The sequence below is a fragment of the Dryobates pubescens genome, chromosome 5 (assembly GCF_014839835.1).
Source record: "Dryobates pubescens isolate bDryPub1 chromosome 5, bDryPub1.pri, whole genome shotgun sequence".
Classification (NCBI taxonomy): domain Eukaryota; kingdom Metazoa; phylum Chordata; class Aves; order Piciformes; family Picidae; genus Dryobates; species Dryobates pubescens.
The window spans coordinates 40,487,078-40,504,199 of record NC_071616.1 but is presented as its reverse complement, the minus strand read 5'-3'; the positions used below and the strand labels follow the sequence as shown (position 1 = coordinate 40,504,199).

At 39.0% G+C, this 17,122-nt stretch overlaps 1 protein-coding gene across 2 annotated transcripts in view; it reads left to right on the top strand.

Annotated features, from left to right (window-relative positions):
- AKAP6 (A-kinase anchoring protein 6) overlaps positions 1 to 15,607 on the top strand; it is a 281,842-nt gene extending 266,235 nt beyond the window's left edge. For both annotated transcript variants that reach the window (XM_054162087.1, XM_054162088.1), the window contains exons 13-14: positions 6,521 to 9,999; positions 15,140 to 15,607. In XM_054162087.1, coding sequence (XP_054018062.1) covers positions 6,521 to 9,958 — 3,438 coding nt within the window. In that variant the 3' untranslated portion in view covers positions 9,959 to 9,999; positions 15,140 to 15,607. The remainder of the gene's footprint in view (positions 1 to 6,520; positions 10,000 to 15,139) is intronic.
- The last annotated feature ends 1,515 nt before the right edge of the window (positions 15,608 to 17,122 follow it).

Sequence of the window (17,122 nt, the reverse complement as noted above, 5' to 3'; positions counted from 1 at the left end):
TTATTTTCTTGTTTTCTTCTTCTTCTAACTGAAGCTATAACAAATATGTATGCTCATGATCAGTTTCTCCAGTGATCTGTGATAAGGCATACTGCTTCCATATATTTTGAGTCCATACTGTAATGTGCAGGTCACTTCAGTATGATGCACATGGAATATTATGCGTGGAATATGCACATGGAATGTTATGCATTAATATCCTTATGCATATTAAAACGTTGGTGTTGGGAAATGGGGACGGTTTTCTTCTTGGCTACGGTGTAGGGAACCCCATTTAGAAAATGAACTTAAGTGAAGCAGGGGTGAAGTGGGTACTGTACACATGACTATTTCCCTCAGCAGAGTACTTGGCATGCTTGCATTTTTCAAAAGACAGAATCATGTTTGTCTTTCTTGAATGTGCACACATTCCTGGAGATGGGGGATGGTTTTCTTTCTTTCTCTTTCTTTTTTTCCCTGGCCTCTGAGTGCAGTTAAGTTTGGATAATTTGTCCACAGCAACTGAAGGATATGTTGCAGGGGAGGGAGGAACAGAGTTTGTATTTATTATTGTAAAAGCTCTTTTTTTCATGTTAATTCCTTTAAAAAAATATAATGGTACGTAGGGGTTACATTACAGGCCAGTTTCACCAACACAAAGTATCTGTACTGGAGTAGCTCATGCAAATGAAGCTGGAAACAGAGAATCATTGTTTAATAAAATTTGCTGCGGAAAAAGCAGAACTATCCATGTTTTACTAAAGGAAACAAATGAAAAAATGCATTTTTGAGACTTTTCCAGAAAGAGAACTGGGGTCTAGGAAATGTCTTCTTTTTTTGTTTGTTTGGTTTTGGCTTAATAATCTAATTTCTTCCCAATAACATTTTCTGCAGATGAGCTGTTTAACCGTTGAACGCCAGCTCTGCAGCACTACAAGGATTTACGTGTGCACCTAACTTTGCTCACATGAGTTATCACAATGAAGTGGGAATACTGCCCTCAGCAAAACGGTTCAGGGGTCAAATTAGGAATAGTCAAACTCTTAAAGCAGCGCTTTCAAATACATCAAAATTAATTCAGCCTCTCCCGAGTCTGTAATTTAATTGGTTATTGGCTTCATTATAACAGAAACTTTTCGTGCAACAGTAAATGCTTCCTAAGTGGTGTTTATCTGGTGGTAATAATTTAAAAATGAGAATGTGCATGATATTGCACATCCTTTTGGTTGCATTGCATTGGGGTTTTTTTACTTGCTTGATCAAAACTATTTACCTTTTTTTTTTTAACTGTAACTCCTGACCATCAAGATCTACTTTAGACGTAGTGGTATTTAGTGACTGTATAATAATTTGTGTCACTTGGACCTACTTGAAGGATACCCACTTTTAGAAAGATAACACACACACACACACACACACATATGCCTGTGTGTATTTATACACACACTCTTGCACACATAAACCCCAGGTTGCTAAATTCCAGGAAATCTGGCCATCAGTTGCACCAGCTGCTATCCAAAGAATTTTTGTCAACTGGAACGGTACCTTTACAGCATGTTTTGTCACCAGGCCAGGACTGAAGAGTGTGAGCCTAGAGAGCTCACCCCATTGAAATCTGAAGCTCTGTAGCGCACTTAAACCTCTTTAATTGAAGTCTGTCTTCTATGCAGAGCTTGGCAAACAACAAGACAGACAGGACAAGAAATAACAGCAGTTTTTTTCCCAGCAAAGTGAGCAATCAGAATTTAGCTCTGACACCAGCTGACACAATGGTGTTGTACCTCCCATCCTCGGAATAGCACCAAGTGAAGGATCAGTTTGGGGAATTTTAAATGTTCTGTTGGAAAGTCCTAATAATTTATTGCTATCATGATAATGCTAATCCTCCAGCACCCTACCTATGCACTGAGCAGCTTGATAAGTAGACGTCTGACATCATAAAAATAGTCCTCAGAGATCCCTGGATTTTAACTTGCTGCTGCTGTCAGTGCAAACACAGGCTGGAGTGACACCACCTTCTATTCTTCACTCCAGAGATTTATTCAGGAGTCTGTAGGGTGCTGCTCTCTCCTTGATGTCTAAAGTCTCTTTCTTGTTTGAGCAGCTTGATAAATTTTGTAAAAAGGAAAGGGCAAATAAATACCTCTGCTGAAAACGCCACATGCAAAACGTTTGTGACTTACTGAGTGGTTTGTTTCAGAGTTACAACTAGGTCTGTACTTGGGAAGGGCTGCCAATGCAGTCGATAATCACTGAAGTTGTACTTTAAGGGAAACAATGTTTGCAAGAAAAGTTGTAATTCGCTGGTACCCATTCGATCAGTTCCTTGCACAGAGAAAGCCGTGCTAGTGAAATGGCCATGTCTACATAAGAGCCTTTGGAATTAGATCTGTGACAATCAGAAGGAAAACGTAAATAAATCAAGCCTTACCATCATTGCCTCTTCCAGGCCTCAGAAAAGCATGTGCATTTGGAGAATAAAAAATAGGCTTTGAAGTGAGGAGCACTCAGTGAAGATCAATGGGCTGAGGTCACAACTCTACATGTTTTATTGTTTTAGTCCATCTGACTTGCAGAACAAACAAAGCAGCCAAGTGTTGATTTACAGGGGGAAGGTTATCTTCCTGACCAATAAGGACCAAATGTTTTGGGTTTTGAGATTGTATGGAACATAAAATCCTCGGAACCTGCTGCTGATATCCTGCCTTTGGGAATTTCTTTTTGCAGCTGGCAGAAGCTTAAAACGGTAAAATTATGCAGTTTAGGAAGCTTTCCACAGCAGTGTGTTCCTCATGCTAAGTACAACAGAGTTGTAAAACATCCCACAGAGAAAATGAGTAATTGTACCTGATTTCTTGTTTAGTTTAACAGGTTTTCAAACTTAAGTTAATTTAATTATTATCATTCTCTTACACCATATTTAACTTGCAGGTTGGTTAAGGGTCAGCTGTAGGTGAGAAACTAGGTCCGACCTGCAGCCATTAGGAAAACATGGCAAGCTGGCAAATCCAAATATGGGTTTCTGAACTTCACAATGTACAGAACTGCTCTGATAGCTGTAGTTATCTAGCAAATGGATTTTTTTTCATGAAAATGTAACATTTAAACTATCACTAGCCAATATTGTATAGGGGAAGAGACCAAAACACAGTAACAAAAAACAAACCAAAGACTGTAACAAACTTACTCCAGGAAATCCTTAGGATAGGTAGATCCACAAAGAGACTCTAGCCTTCAGCATTAGCCATGACAGTTTCTCAAAATCCCCAAATCCTCCTAACATGCTGCCACGTTACAGGTAAGATCCCAATGCCTGCCTGCCTCAGAGCCCAGGACCGTTACTGGAATTATTCAGCAAAATTAACATCTGCCTGTCTTTCAGGTGTCCCAGTAAGGACTTGCTCTGACACAGGTTCAGAAAGTTGAAACAATCAAGTGGTTTAATTTATTAAAGCAACAGATACAACAGATTTGGGATTGCCAGTGATAAATGCGCTGGCTGTAGGATGATCTCGGGTTAATAAATCCTGGGTAGCCTCCGTCAAAGCTGGAGATGCAAACCTTTGCTCCAATCTATAATAGAAATGAAGCATAAGTTAAGCTATATATTGAAGATGCAGTTTTTGTTAAGAAGGGTGTCCCTGTCTTGGATGAAGGAAAAGGAGCACAGCCCATTGACTGTCTTCAACTGTGCCGGTATAGGTGCCCCTGCACACACCTGTTGCAGCTGCTGGCCCTCCTGAGAGTTGTTCTCCTTGTGGGCTTTATACACTATCCCAGGCGATCTCTGCCTTCTAGGTGATGTTTATCATGATTTGGGAGGAGAGTTGAGTAACATAGGTATATATGTCTAGCATCTACTCAGTTTGGCTCATTAGCATACTGAGGGGTGTCAGCTTTAATAGTAAAATTGCAAAGGTCTTTGTTTGGGCACCCTGGCACTCAAAATCTGTTTTGAAGTTGGGTGTTTATGCTATTTTAGCCTTCCTTTATCAGTTTTAACCAAAACAGGGACAGCTTATCTTCATAAGACTTCTTCCTTCAGCTCTTTAGCAGGCCAGATTTGTGGATCTTCATATTACACAAACACCTGCTGATTGTAAATGACCTTGGTCCCAAAGAGTACTAAATCAGCTTTTCTTCCAGCCCCATGGAAAGCTAGGCAGTTATCCCACATGTGCCAAGGGGGAAAACATTCTTTGGAACCTGTGCTTCTATCCGTGATTGTGTGCTGTACCTTAACAGAGCTGCACAGGGACAGACCTGTACACAGGGACCTGCCTTACAACTAAGCCCAGTGAAGCACGAGGGCACATATATGTATTACACAGAGAGTGTTTCAGTTCATCAAATCATAGCACCCTGCTGAATGGTGGATAGCTTCTCTGCCCAATTTGGAGAAAATCATTCTTCCTCCTGTCAGCTGAGTGTTTTAGTCATTGGTCTACTGGACATACTGGGGTGGGGTAGCCTTGTGTTGAGCACAGAAACATTGCCACCTATATTAATAATTAACCAGACACTGGAACAGGGATTTGGACCTGCCTGTGCCTCTTGCCAATCAAATGTACTGAACACTGCGCTGCAGGATAAAATTCTCCTCATCTGCGACCCAATCAATATTTAATTGTTTTATGCAAAATGAAACATGCAAAGCAGGCTTCTTTTCAGAACAGCATGTAGGTAGAACTTCTCCTGAGAGAATGAGAGCCTGCCGTGTGTCTCTCATGCTCAGTCTGACACGGTGTCCCACACCCAAAATCAGCAGCCTAACTCTTGAGCTGTTGGAGAACGTACCATGATTTCTCATAAAGGGGCTGAGCAGCTTTAGTTCCTGCCTGAGAGAGAGTTCCCAGCCGAGAATCAAAGTCAGAGATAGATGCCTTTCTCTGCACAATTAACCTTGGCCGAGTCTCAATGAATCTAAGTCAGTAAACTAAGCTGTGTACAACTGCACTCCTCTGGACTACAGCCTCATTTTATCTGCTTGCATTTCAGTAACTTTGTGAGTTTGTTGTGATTTAGATTGCTGTTTGGTGTGTGATCAGTGCTCTGTTTGAAAAACAAAACTTGCTCCAGGAAATCTTCAGAGAGTAAGAGGTCATAGTTGAAAGGGTGGGGGTTTTTTAAGTGCTTGTTTTTCTGGATACAGTGATCCTGTTCAACTGCTAAGCTGATTTAAACTAAGCAATTCTATGTTAGCTAACAGTTCTAAGACTTATTGTGTAAGCAAAACCTTTCCTAATATGGAGACCTCTCAATAAACAGAAAAATGAAGTAAAATTAAATTGTGCTCAGAGAACCAGCCCCAAACTCAGGGTCCACTTCTGTCTTATTTTGAGAGGTTAAATTGAGTCAGTACTGTTGGCCATGTTACAAATCACATTTGAATGAGAAGAATCATCAGGATGTTCTTTTCCTCCCACGTGTGTTTTTGGAAGGAACAATTGTTGATGCTACATGTCCTGAATCATAACAGCAAATATTATTGGAAAGTTAAAAAAGTCTTTAAAAAAAGGCAGACTAAGTTTAGCTCAATTATTTATTAGCCCTGTCCTAGACAAAGGTGTCAGCACAGACAGTATTTGAAATTCATGCAGTGTTTGATTAGCCTGATTGTTCTTACAGCTGAAGATATTAACATTCATTAGTATTACTTACTGGTCATTAGTACTGCCTTTATTATCAAGTAAAGAATAAATAGACTAAATTCTAGTAAAAAATTCATCTTCTTGTGATTTCCAGTGCATTGGACCTGTTGTTTTAAGACTAACACCAGAGTAGTTTGTTAAAAAAATTTCCAAATTCCTTTAATAAATAAATCCTTTATAGCTTTACTCTTCTAAACTCAGGCAGGCTGAGAAACATTCCCACATATCCAACATAATAAAGTACTAATTGCTTGCTTTATACTAGCACTTTAACAATTTCACAGATGGTTAAAACTTGTTATGTATACAGTCACAGAATCATAGAATCGTCAGGGTTGGAAGGGACCTCAAGGATCATCTAGTTCCAAGCCCCCTGCCATGGGCAGGGACACCTCACACTACATCAGGTTGCTCAGAGCCACATCCAGCCTGGCCTGAAAAACCTCCAGGGATGAGACTTCTACCACCTCCCTGGACAACCTGTTCCAGTGTCTCACCGCCCTCATGGGGAAGAACTTTGTAATGAGTAACCACAATTAATCTCCATTAAAGAAATGTCTGTATTATATTTTGACAGCGAATGAGGAGGAAAAAAACAAAACCCAAAACCAACAAAAACCCACCACAACTGAGAAGACTGGGGAAAAAAAAAAATCATACCAAATTGAATAGGTTTCATTTTAATTGATTGTTTTAATGGTACACAAAACATAATAAAATTAAAAGCCTGTTAGTGATCGTTTTACCAAAAATGCACTTTAGTCCCATTAATTTACTTATGTGATTTCAGGGGAAGGACATTTAAAGTGCAGCTGTAAATATTTTTAATCTCTGACTTCCTTTTTCTTTTTTCTTTTCTTTTCTTTTCTTTTCTTTCTTTTTTTTTGCAGGAGCCTCTGAACGTTATTGATCCGAGTTTGATGGATCTAAATGGTCCAAGTGAAGATGCACTAGAATGGGATGAAACTGACATAAGTAATAAGCTGATCAGTATTCATGAAGACTTAAGTGATCCTGATCAGGAACTCAGGAAGGATGATCTAAGCCTGAAGGCTACTTCAGGAGAATGTGGTGATACCAATGTGAACGAAGACGAAAGTATCAGTGATCGTGGAAGTCCCCTTTATTGTCCCAGCATTACTTCTCCTCCAAATCCTCACATCTATCAGGTCTATAGTCTTCATAATATTGAATTATCAGAAAAAAAACACATGCCTTTTTTGAAAAAAGCATCCAATCTCTCCAGTATAGCACAGGCTAACGCTCTGAACAAAGCTCTCAGTAAAGACTCATCATTTTCATCTACCAAATCCCTGCCAGACCTAATAGGGGGGACCACATTGGCAAAGCCCTATAACTATATGTACCAGAGTGGAAACATAAGTAGGCATTCTGAGAGTGAAAGTGGCATAGTGAGTGAATGTGATACAGAAACCACAAACAATTCAGAGATTTTTTTGCTAAATGATATTGAAAGCACTCAGAGTAATCCTGAAATTGGGCATGCAGACACTCGAGTGGAGGATATAGTGGATGTAATAAAACAAAAACTAAAGCAAGGTGAAGAAGACCGTGCTAGTCTGACAGATGATTTCCAGACAGCATCTTCTGCAGGTTGTGGAAGTGAAAATGATGAGGATTTGGACAGAATTACCATGTGTAACCCTGTTTGTCTAGAAGAATTGCAAGGAAAGCATGATGTCTTTACATTTTACGATTACTCCTATCTTCAAGGCTCCAAATTCAAATTGCCAGAGATAATGAAACAGTCGCAAATTGAAAAAGCACATCCGGAGGGCAGTTTGCTCCATGGCTTTTGTTTTGATAAAATACCTGGTAAGTCTGAGCGTAAGCCTGGAGAGTCACAATCAGATGGGTTTATTCATGACCGTACTCTGGAAAGTATCCCTGGAGAATTAGATCCCAATTCCTGTAAATCTGCAGAAACCCTAAGAAAGTTAACTGTTGCCGACAATCCGAGGCAGGTTCCAACTTTATCCCGTAGCTCTTCGTTAGAATCTCTGTCTGTAGTGGGTGATTTGTTCAGCTCAGGTATTTTTAAAAGTGGAGATGGCCTTCAGAGAAGCACCTCTTTGGAGAGCTGGCTGACCTCCTGCAAAAGCAACGAAGATCTGTTTAGTCATCATGGCTCAGGAGACATAAGTGCAAGCAGCGATTCTGTTGGCGAGCTCAGCAAAAGAACGTTAGACCTTTTGAATCGCTTAGAGAATATCCAGAGTCCTGTAGATCAAAAGATAAAGCGCAGCATCTCTGATATAACGCTCCAAAGTAGCTCCCAAAAAATGTCTTTTACTGGACAGATGTCTCTAGACATCGCATCCTCCATCAACGAGGACTCAGCAGCATCTCTCACTGAACTCAGCAGCAGCGAGGATCTTTCTCTCTGCTCTGAAGACATCGTGCTGCACAGAAATAAAATACCAGATTCAAATGCATCATTTAGAAAACATCTTAATAGATCTGTAGCTGATGAGAGTGATGTCAATGTCAGCATGATTGTTAATGTCTCCTGCACTTCTGCTTGTACTGATGATGAAGATGACAGTGATTTGCTTTCAAGTTCCACCCTTACCTTAACTGAGGAAGAGCTAGGTATCAAAGATGAAGATGATGACTCCAGTATAGCAACTGATGAGGATATTTATGAAGAATGCAATTTAATTTCAGGACTTGATTATATAAAAAATGAACTCCAGACTTGGATTAGACCAAAATTTTCTTTGACAAGGGAGAAGAGAAAAAGTAACCTCAGCGAGGAGATTCAGCGCAGTAAAGTTAGTAATGAAACGTCAAAAGCCACAGACACATTAAGCATTGAAACGCTTCTGAATGGCTCAGTACAGAAGATATCAGAAAATAATGGCAATCGTAAGAATGGACCACGTGGTTGTGAAAAAGGGACAAAGAGTCACCTGATGAAAGATATCTCTCAGGTGGTGAAGGATCAGCTGGTGGATGATATGGAGAATGGCAATGTTGAAAATGCTCTTGGCAGTCAAAAGGAATGTCTTGTTAGAACACCAGCAGCTCCCAAAACTCCTGCATCACTCGATGTCAGAGAAGCTGAAAATGAATGTTGCGTCTGTGAAGCATTTACAGACAGTTCAGATGATTCACATATGGATGGCAAGGAGGCTGTTCTGTCATCAGATGGATCCAGAAACCCTCCAAAAGAATGTCAAAGTCATCTTCAGCCTGATCACCACTCTGTTGCTTCCTCTCCTGCTAAAAAGCCTTGTCTTGAATCTCCTTCAGAAATTAACTGTGCAGACATCCATGATACAGCTTTGCAAACATCCTCACCTGATGGTCAACAATGTAGAATAAACGTTACTGAAAAATCTACAGATTGCTGTCCAGCCTTGAAACCCAGTGAGGCAGAATGTGACTCCTCAGCCAATGGTCTTGATTCATGCTGTAACTGTGAATCTGCTGCTTTTGATAAAAGAAATATGGAAGATGGCTCAGTGCACAATTTTGTGAAGGAAATAATAGACATGGCATCAACAGCTTTGAAAAGTAAGTCACAACCAGAATGTGAGTCATCTGCTCCAGCCTCATTAGCACAGATCAAGGAAAAAGTGTTAGAACACTCTCACAGACCCCTTCAGCTAAGAAAAGGAGACTTCTATTCTTATCTTTCACTTTCGTCTCATGATAGTGACTGCGGAGAGGTAATCAAATACATAGAGGAGAAGAGCAGCACTCCTGTGCCACAAGACTTCACAGATGAGAGAGAAAACATCGAGTGCTTTTTTGAAGCCTGTCCTGAGGAAGAACGAGCCGAGCAGCAGCAATCCATTTCTAATGGTACTCCTGAAGCACGAGTTGAGCAGCAGCAACCTCTTTCTAACCCTGTTTCTGAAACATCTCCCGGGTCACAAGGTGAAGTGACTCAAGAGTCATTAGAAGAAGTTAAAACTTCATCTGAAGGTAGGGATTCATCATTCTTATGTGAGGATGACAACATCAACATACCAAATCCTAACAAGCAAAGTGCCCCAAACGATTTGAAAAAGGCTGATGGTGATTTGCTGGTTTCTGATGGGCAAACTGGAAGTTTGGAAAAGAATTCTCCAGAACATAACCTTGAAAAGAGTAGTGCAGGAAAATCATCTGGAATTGAAGAGCCCGAAGGATCTGCTGCTGCTGCTGCTGCTGCTGAAGAGGCTTCAGCGACAGAGTTTCAGTTAAAGCCTGGCCATTCACAGAAAAAGGATGTTTTGCATCAGAACAGTAAAACTCTTGCTTGTGAAGAAAATCTCCTGAATCTTCATAATGAAAGACATATAAATATGCACAGATAGAATGTAAACCTCTCTAGGCACGTACTTTCTCCTAAAACCAGGTATGTACTCTGCAAGTTACTCATCCATTTTACACGTTCATTGTTTTGCCTTTTTTGCTTTTTAAAAACTTTATTTATTTTACATCTTTGTACAATGAAAGGAGATGAATCACTGTCCAGGTGTCTGTTCTAGGACAGTGCTTTATCATTTGTTTGGATTACACCATCACCCCAATTACATGCCACTGGTCAGCAAATGCAGTGAATATCAACTGCTTCTTGCCCTTTGGCTTTGCACTGGCTGGAGCTGCTCCCTTCCAGAACAAATCTGCTGTCTTGCAGAACCAGTTCTTTCTATATCAGCCTCCTTTTCCCTCCTCAACCTACCTGTGGAATCAGAAGCTAGCTCTATTCCTTGAACCCCTTCTCCACAGTCAGCTGGCCTTAGGAGGTGTTCAGAAGTACTTCACTAAGCTGAACTTCTGGTTTTTGCAAGAATTTTGGGTGATGAGCGAGTTGGAATTCTACAGTATTTCCATGTAAGCCATGGGGAAAAGATAAACAAAGTGGAGAATAGGTGGAGAGATAAGTCATCACTTGATGTCAGTTTACCGTGATTTAAGTTCAATAAGCCATTATTAAGAACACAAATACATCAAGACAGTGTTAGGCCAAACCTGGAGGTTACCAAAATAAGTAATCTTCGCAACATTATTAGAGAGTATAATGTGAGGGGTAATGGAGAATAAAGATCTGAATACCACAGCGATACTGAAAACTTTAGTTCTGTTTTGTGGTAAACATTTTGAAGCATGAGTAAGATGGTAAAACCTAAGATGGAAAAGTGAATCTGATCTCTTCCCAAGTTTGAAGGTGGTTCAGACCTGGAGTTTCTGACCTCACACAGATGTCTAACAATAACTGCACATTTTACAACAGAAGGTCTACAAAGGAACTTCTAGATCAGATCTTAACATATAGCACTGCTGCTTTGTGTCTCACTAGTTGTGACCCAAAAGCTACCATAGCTGTATAAAATGCCATCAGTCTCTGGAAATACTCCTCCATTAGACACTCCAATACTCCTCCAAATGCCACTCCAATTTCATATGCTGCTGCTCGCCAGAAGCTGCAGCAAGAGATTTTCCAGTAAAACACAAGGCTAAACACGGGACCAGGTTTCCTCAGGAAAATTTGGAATCTCCATCCTTGGAGATTTTCAAAATCCAAGCTGACATGGCCCTGAATGATCGGATCTACCTTTGAAAATAGCCTTCCTTTCAGCAAGAGGTTGGACCAGATGACATTCAAGTTTCCTTCCAACTGAAGTTATGCTACGATGCCATGATGTTGCTAGAAGAAAAGACTGTCTATTCCTCACTGCTCATGAAAACCACTACCACTCTCCTATTGCAAACTGTGTAGCTGTAGCAGAAGATCTAGGCTTAATTATACCAAATCAATTGCTTTGCTGCTATCAGATATCTAACATCTGCATTTTCTGGGTTTTTCTTATTTTTTTTTAGTATTACATTACTGTGCTTGGGCTTTTCTTTTGCACATGTGGGTGGTTTACCCAGCATTTACACATTCACATATGTCTAAATATGTCTAATAAAGCCTTTGGGTTATGACAGCAATAGTCTGCAGCTTGCCACTATCTCTTTCAATGCTTCTCTATTTGACTAATGCATCGCCTCGGAACTACGGTAGCACAGAGGATATTTCTAACATGGCTTTGAAAGAGGCTATCATGACATGGTGATTGCCAATTAGGTTAGTGCTTGGACACGTCCAAACAACTGGAGAAGCAATGGAAACCAACTGGGAATTTCAAAACTCAGTAGATTAGACTGTATATTCCAGAATCACATTGGAAAGATTATGTGTATATGGAAGCCTCTGCTTGGAAATTGAGATGATGACAAAAGTCTGAGGTTGATAAGTGATAATTATGTAAACATAAGCTTTGCCTAAATTACTGTTCTATTAGTTTCCTTATTTTTCCCCCTCTCATTTTTATAATATTAATTGGAGGAAGAATACTTCCTATAGTGAGTGTGATTTTATTCTTGTTCTCATTCTTTCACTGATGAAGATAATAACATGTCTTTTTCATTCATTAGTACTTCTTCTCTGAGGATCTCAAAATACTGTGTAAACTTTCCCTCTCTCTTCAGAACTTCCTAGTTACTTACATGGTAGTCAGCTGTGTTTTTTGTAACACTGGGATATGACAGCATGCAGTTAGTGGAAGGACTGAGATTGGATAGGGAGGATGGTGATAATAATAAATGCCCCATAATGTAATAAAAGGTAGTTCAGAGTCTGTATGTAAGAACTCAATAGGCTTATTGTTATCATTTTAATTTTGGACAGATATTTTTATGTAACAAAGCCCTTCACACTACATCTCGCTCTTTACATTTAGGAAGATGTACTGGTCTTGACTGATGCGTAGGGCATTGCTTCCAGGGAAAATATGTGCTGCATTATTCCTGGTAGTGAAGCCTTAGGATACTTATAGTTTATCTCTGGCACATCAAAATATGAAAATATGAGCTGCTAGATTTGATTTCACTAAAGTCTGAGCTCCCTTCCCCCATTCACAAGCCTGATGCTTTAACTTCATCTCTCATGCTATGGGGAATGAATTACAGAAGCAATCTATCCTAATTTGTTAACTTATTCAAATAACAGTTATTATACTTAACTATGCTAAAGATTATCTTTTTGGTGGCAGATTGTTTATTTTTTGATGAGGCTAATTACTGATTTTCCAAAGGTAATTTACATTTATTACTAATACATCTTTTAAAATGTGACAGATAAATGTTGTTCCCATAAGTGTATTATGAAAAAAGTTACTATTTAAAAACACATTATTTAATTTGAAAGATAAATGGCAAACACCATTATTTTTCCTGTAGCACCTGTGCTGTAAGCTCATTTAAATGTGTAATTTCATGTGTAGCTGCAATACTTAGAGAAAAAAAATAATCTATAGTATATGTGTACCTTTAAAGCATACTAAGAATTCAACGCTGAAAAAGGCATCGTTTCAAAAGTAGTTTGATTTTATTCTGCTTTAGTATTACCTTGGATGTGCAGGGGAATAAAAGTAGTAGTGAAGAAAATATTTTTGCCAAATGTTGAGGGGGGAAAAAAAGAGCATTATGGTAAAATAATGACAGTTCTATAGGCAGGCTTAAAAAAACCCAATAATCTCCCTGCCAGCACTGGCTAGTCTCTTGTGTGAGCAGCAGAGCATTCTTCAACAGAGGAGTTCATAAAGCTGTGCTGATTTTATTCTTCAAGTAGGGGACAGCTTGAAAGAACTTTCTGTAAATGAGATCATGCAATCTTCTGCTGCCACTGTGACCCATGACTCACCAATAGGATGGGAATTTTTAGTCACACATTCAATATGTGTAGAGATCAATACATTAAGGAGGTTTCTGTGACGGGTCCAAAGTCTTTTCTAGAGCATACAGTAGAAATCTGTTTGTAATCTGTTAGTTTGTATGAGTCCAAAAGCTATTGCCTTCCTTTTGTGCAGAATTTTTAATTCAAGTGTGAGTTTTAACCTGATTTAGGGGGGGAAATATTTCACCTGGGCTTAAGTAAACAAAATTGGTTTTATCTGACTGTGCTGCAACATTAGCCGGAATATCCTGCCACTTACTATAGCCAGGAGAAACCCAGAGCTGGTACTTAGAGGGCCTGACTGTTAGTTCCTGCTCAAAAGCAGATTTTTGTATGACTTGCTCCTTCCTTGCCTTAGTTTCTCTAGCACCAAAGTGATGAAAATAATCATCAATGGGACTTGAAACCCACAATTTATTTGCTGAAACATGTTTTGAGATCCACAGAGAAAAGATGATACATGAATGCAAAAGACTATTAGCTAATTACTCATTACAGGAGAAAAAACAAAACATATATACAGGGTTAGACAATAGTTAAGATGTGATAGTTTACTTTTAAATATTGGAACGACAAGAATTAGCTAAATCTTTGCTTACCCTTTTTTATTTTCCCAGATGTTTTTTATGGGGACATACATACTCTAAACTTTCTTTGTAGTGTTTAAAACAGTCTGACTTTTTAGCTCCTTACAGTAGCTGACCTTAAAAAAAATGAAATAGAATAAACAGACCATCTTGTGTTGCCTGTGCATTGCATAATCGAACAAACAAGCCTGAGATAATCCATCAGTGAGACTTTTCTTACTACAGATAGGTGCAACTCATGCCAAAGTTGTAGAAACCTTTTGATACAACATTCCCCCTTATCCAGATCAGTTCTCCATTAATCTCTAAACAAACTGTTGAGCTTTTAACTATTTTCATGTAAGCACATTTCTTCTGTAAATGGGATGTGTGTATATGTGTGACAGTTACAGCAAATAAGATCAAAGGAGAAGGTAACTGGATAGATCCAGATATTCCTGCTTAATTTGGAAGGCACATAATGCATGTCTGGAGTGCCTCCTAGGAAATGCCTGTGAGATGTACTTTGCACTAATCTTTGAGCTGTATTCTGACAGTTACTTCTTCATAATCCTCATCATAAGCCTGTGCTTTTTGATGAATAGTTTAACCCTAAACTCTAAGCTAGATAATTCTATAGTATGAAAATTTAAGCCATTGCCAGTCCTAGAGCATCTAAATAGCTGTTTACAATTAAAAAGTACGTTGGTGACACTGACACTTCTATTCATGGACTAATTCTGTGACAATCTTTTCCTCCTCTCCATTGCAATCTCATGCTATATGTTTACATAAATATTAAAAACCAAACCAAAACAAAAAAAGTGATCTTTTTGTTGCTTGGCTTTTGACAATTCCTCTGTTTTCATTGATCGGTGCACTTTTGAGTGTGCTGAAGGTAAGTCTACAGGTAAGAATGAGGACAGGATTCAGGGAAAAGGTCAGATTTGACGACTTCCCTTGTTTCTTCAGAAACAAAGTCTTTACAAAAATCAATGTTTTCTACATCAATACAATTTTTTTTTTACACTAACTTGTACCTCAGGCTGTTAAAAGTCGTTGCCTACTGTAAGCTTCTGCATTCAAGGCTCTGGCATGTGACCATTTAATGACTATCTGTGGCTGTTCTGGAAGAGCTGTGTTTTGCAAATAAAACTTCATTTTCTGTAACCTACTATTACTTTTTTTTTTTTTTTGTTTCCTTTTAGAAACTTGGCTGCAATTCAGGTGCAGGTTCATCCTGTAAACCCTGGGATGACCTCCAATTCCATTGTATCACTGCCTTGCATTACACTGACTCCCAAGATAAATTTTCTTTCCAAATGTGATTTGTTCATGTTGGCTTTGTGATCAGGCTGCATATGCTAGTTCTGTTTCGGTGATCATTTTGTACTGTAGCAAGGCCATTTGCTTTTATAAGGATTCCTTTCCCAAGCTACCTCTAATGACCTCTCCTTCCCAAACTGAATGCTCCTGTACTACTTTATCACTGGTTCTGTTCTTTAAAGTTTTGAAGCTCCACAGAATTCACAGTCGCTCTGGTTCATCTTTTCAGGACTGTACCTCTCAGTACTCTTCTATTTTGTGTATCAGATTTAATATTTATGTGTATAATGCATAAGTTTATGGAACCTATTTCACTTTTCAAGTGACCACTTTTGTTGGATTGCAGCAAAATCAAAAAAGAAGTCAGAAGCCCTCCTGATTCAATGCACCTAAAAATTGAGCAATTAAAATCAGCGGCGTTTCGTTTCTTTAACTTACAAAAATGTAATCTATGCAACACTTCAAGAAACAACTGCACGGTGTTGTATATTAGGAACTGCTGACATTCTACTGAATTAAGTACAACATTTTGGGGTTTTATGCTTCTTGAGGTGGTGATGAGAAAAAAAAAACCCAGAAGTTTTTAAAAAATGTGTGCCTTGCTGTATTTCTTATGCCATTTGTTAAAAAGCTGCTTTCACAGTAAAATCATGTCGGTTTGAAAGGAAATAGCAAGGTTAAGATGTGTGAATAATTTCTGTATATATGTATAACCAAGTGCAAACATTGATGTATAATGACAGTATAAAATGCTTTAATGTTTGTGGTGTCCAGTGATGTGGAAAATATAAGCCTTAAAACCATTAGATTGCATGGTAATTAGAATTGGCATAATAAACATAGTTTACTGGGGGGAAAAAAAAGAAACAAAAACCAAAAAGGCAGAACTGTGATCTGTTTCACCTGTGTTCCAAGAACAGAATGCTTTAGCGAGGTACAGAAGGAAATGGTTTTGTTTGCAAATGTTCCCCGGAGGGAGGTGATTCTGTAGTTGGTGAAGATTTTTATTACCTGTCTCGGATGTAAAGAATTTTTTCATTAAACATTCTACAGATCTTTTGGGCCAAACAAGGAGACACGGATATTTAGTTGTTTAAGGTGGTGTGCTGCCAGCTGCAGTAGAGGCAATGATCAGACACTCTTTTGTAGGAGACCTTTTCTTTGTTCTTCAGTTAACAGTTAGTTATCTGATTCTGAGCATTTCATTCATTTACCTAATTATATTTAATAAGATTTAGATATGTTTATATAGAGAGTTTTACAGTTGGTCATTTCAATGACTTGTATTGTACATGTTAAATGTTTTTATCCTGTGCTAAAACCATATTGGGTTGCCAGACAGCTTAATAATTTATCTCTGTAAACACAGGATTCATCTGCTAAAAAAAACCCAACCTTTTAGGATGGGACATCAGGGAAGTTAAAAGGCATGGAATGCTCTCCCATACCACCTTGAATTGCTATTTTTTCCCAGTATACACATATTTCTACAAAAAGCTTCAACATTCTTCTTCAACATGAAAAAAAATATACAAGCTTAGCTAGTAGTATCATAGCATCAGTCAGGGTTGGAAGGGACCACAAGGATCATCTGGTTCCAACCCCCCTGCCATGGGCAGGGACACCCCACACTAGATCAGGCTGGCCAGAGCCTCATCCAGCCTGTTCTTAAACACCTCCAGGGACAGGGTCTCAACCACCTCCCTGGACAACCCATTCCAGGGCTTCACCAAACTTCCTCCTCACGTCCAGCCTGAATCTCCCCACCTCCAGCTTCATTCCATTAGTAACTCAGAGGAATTGCATTGAGCAGCTGATATATTCATACAACACCTAAGGAAGAGGTATTTTGGAAAACCCTCATG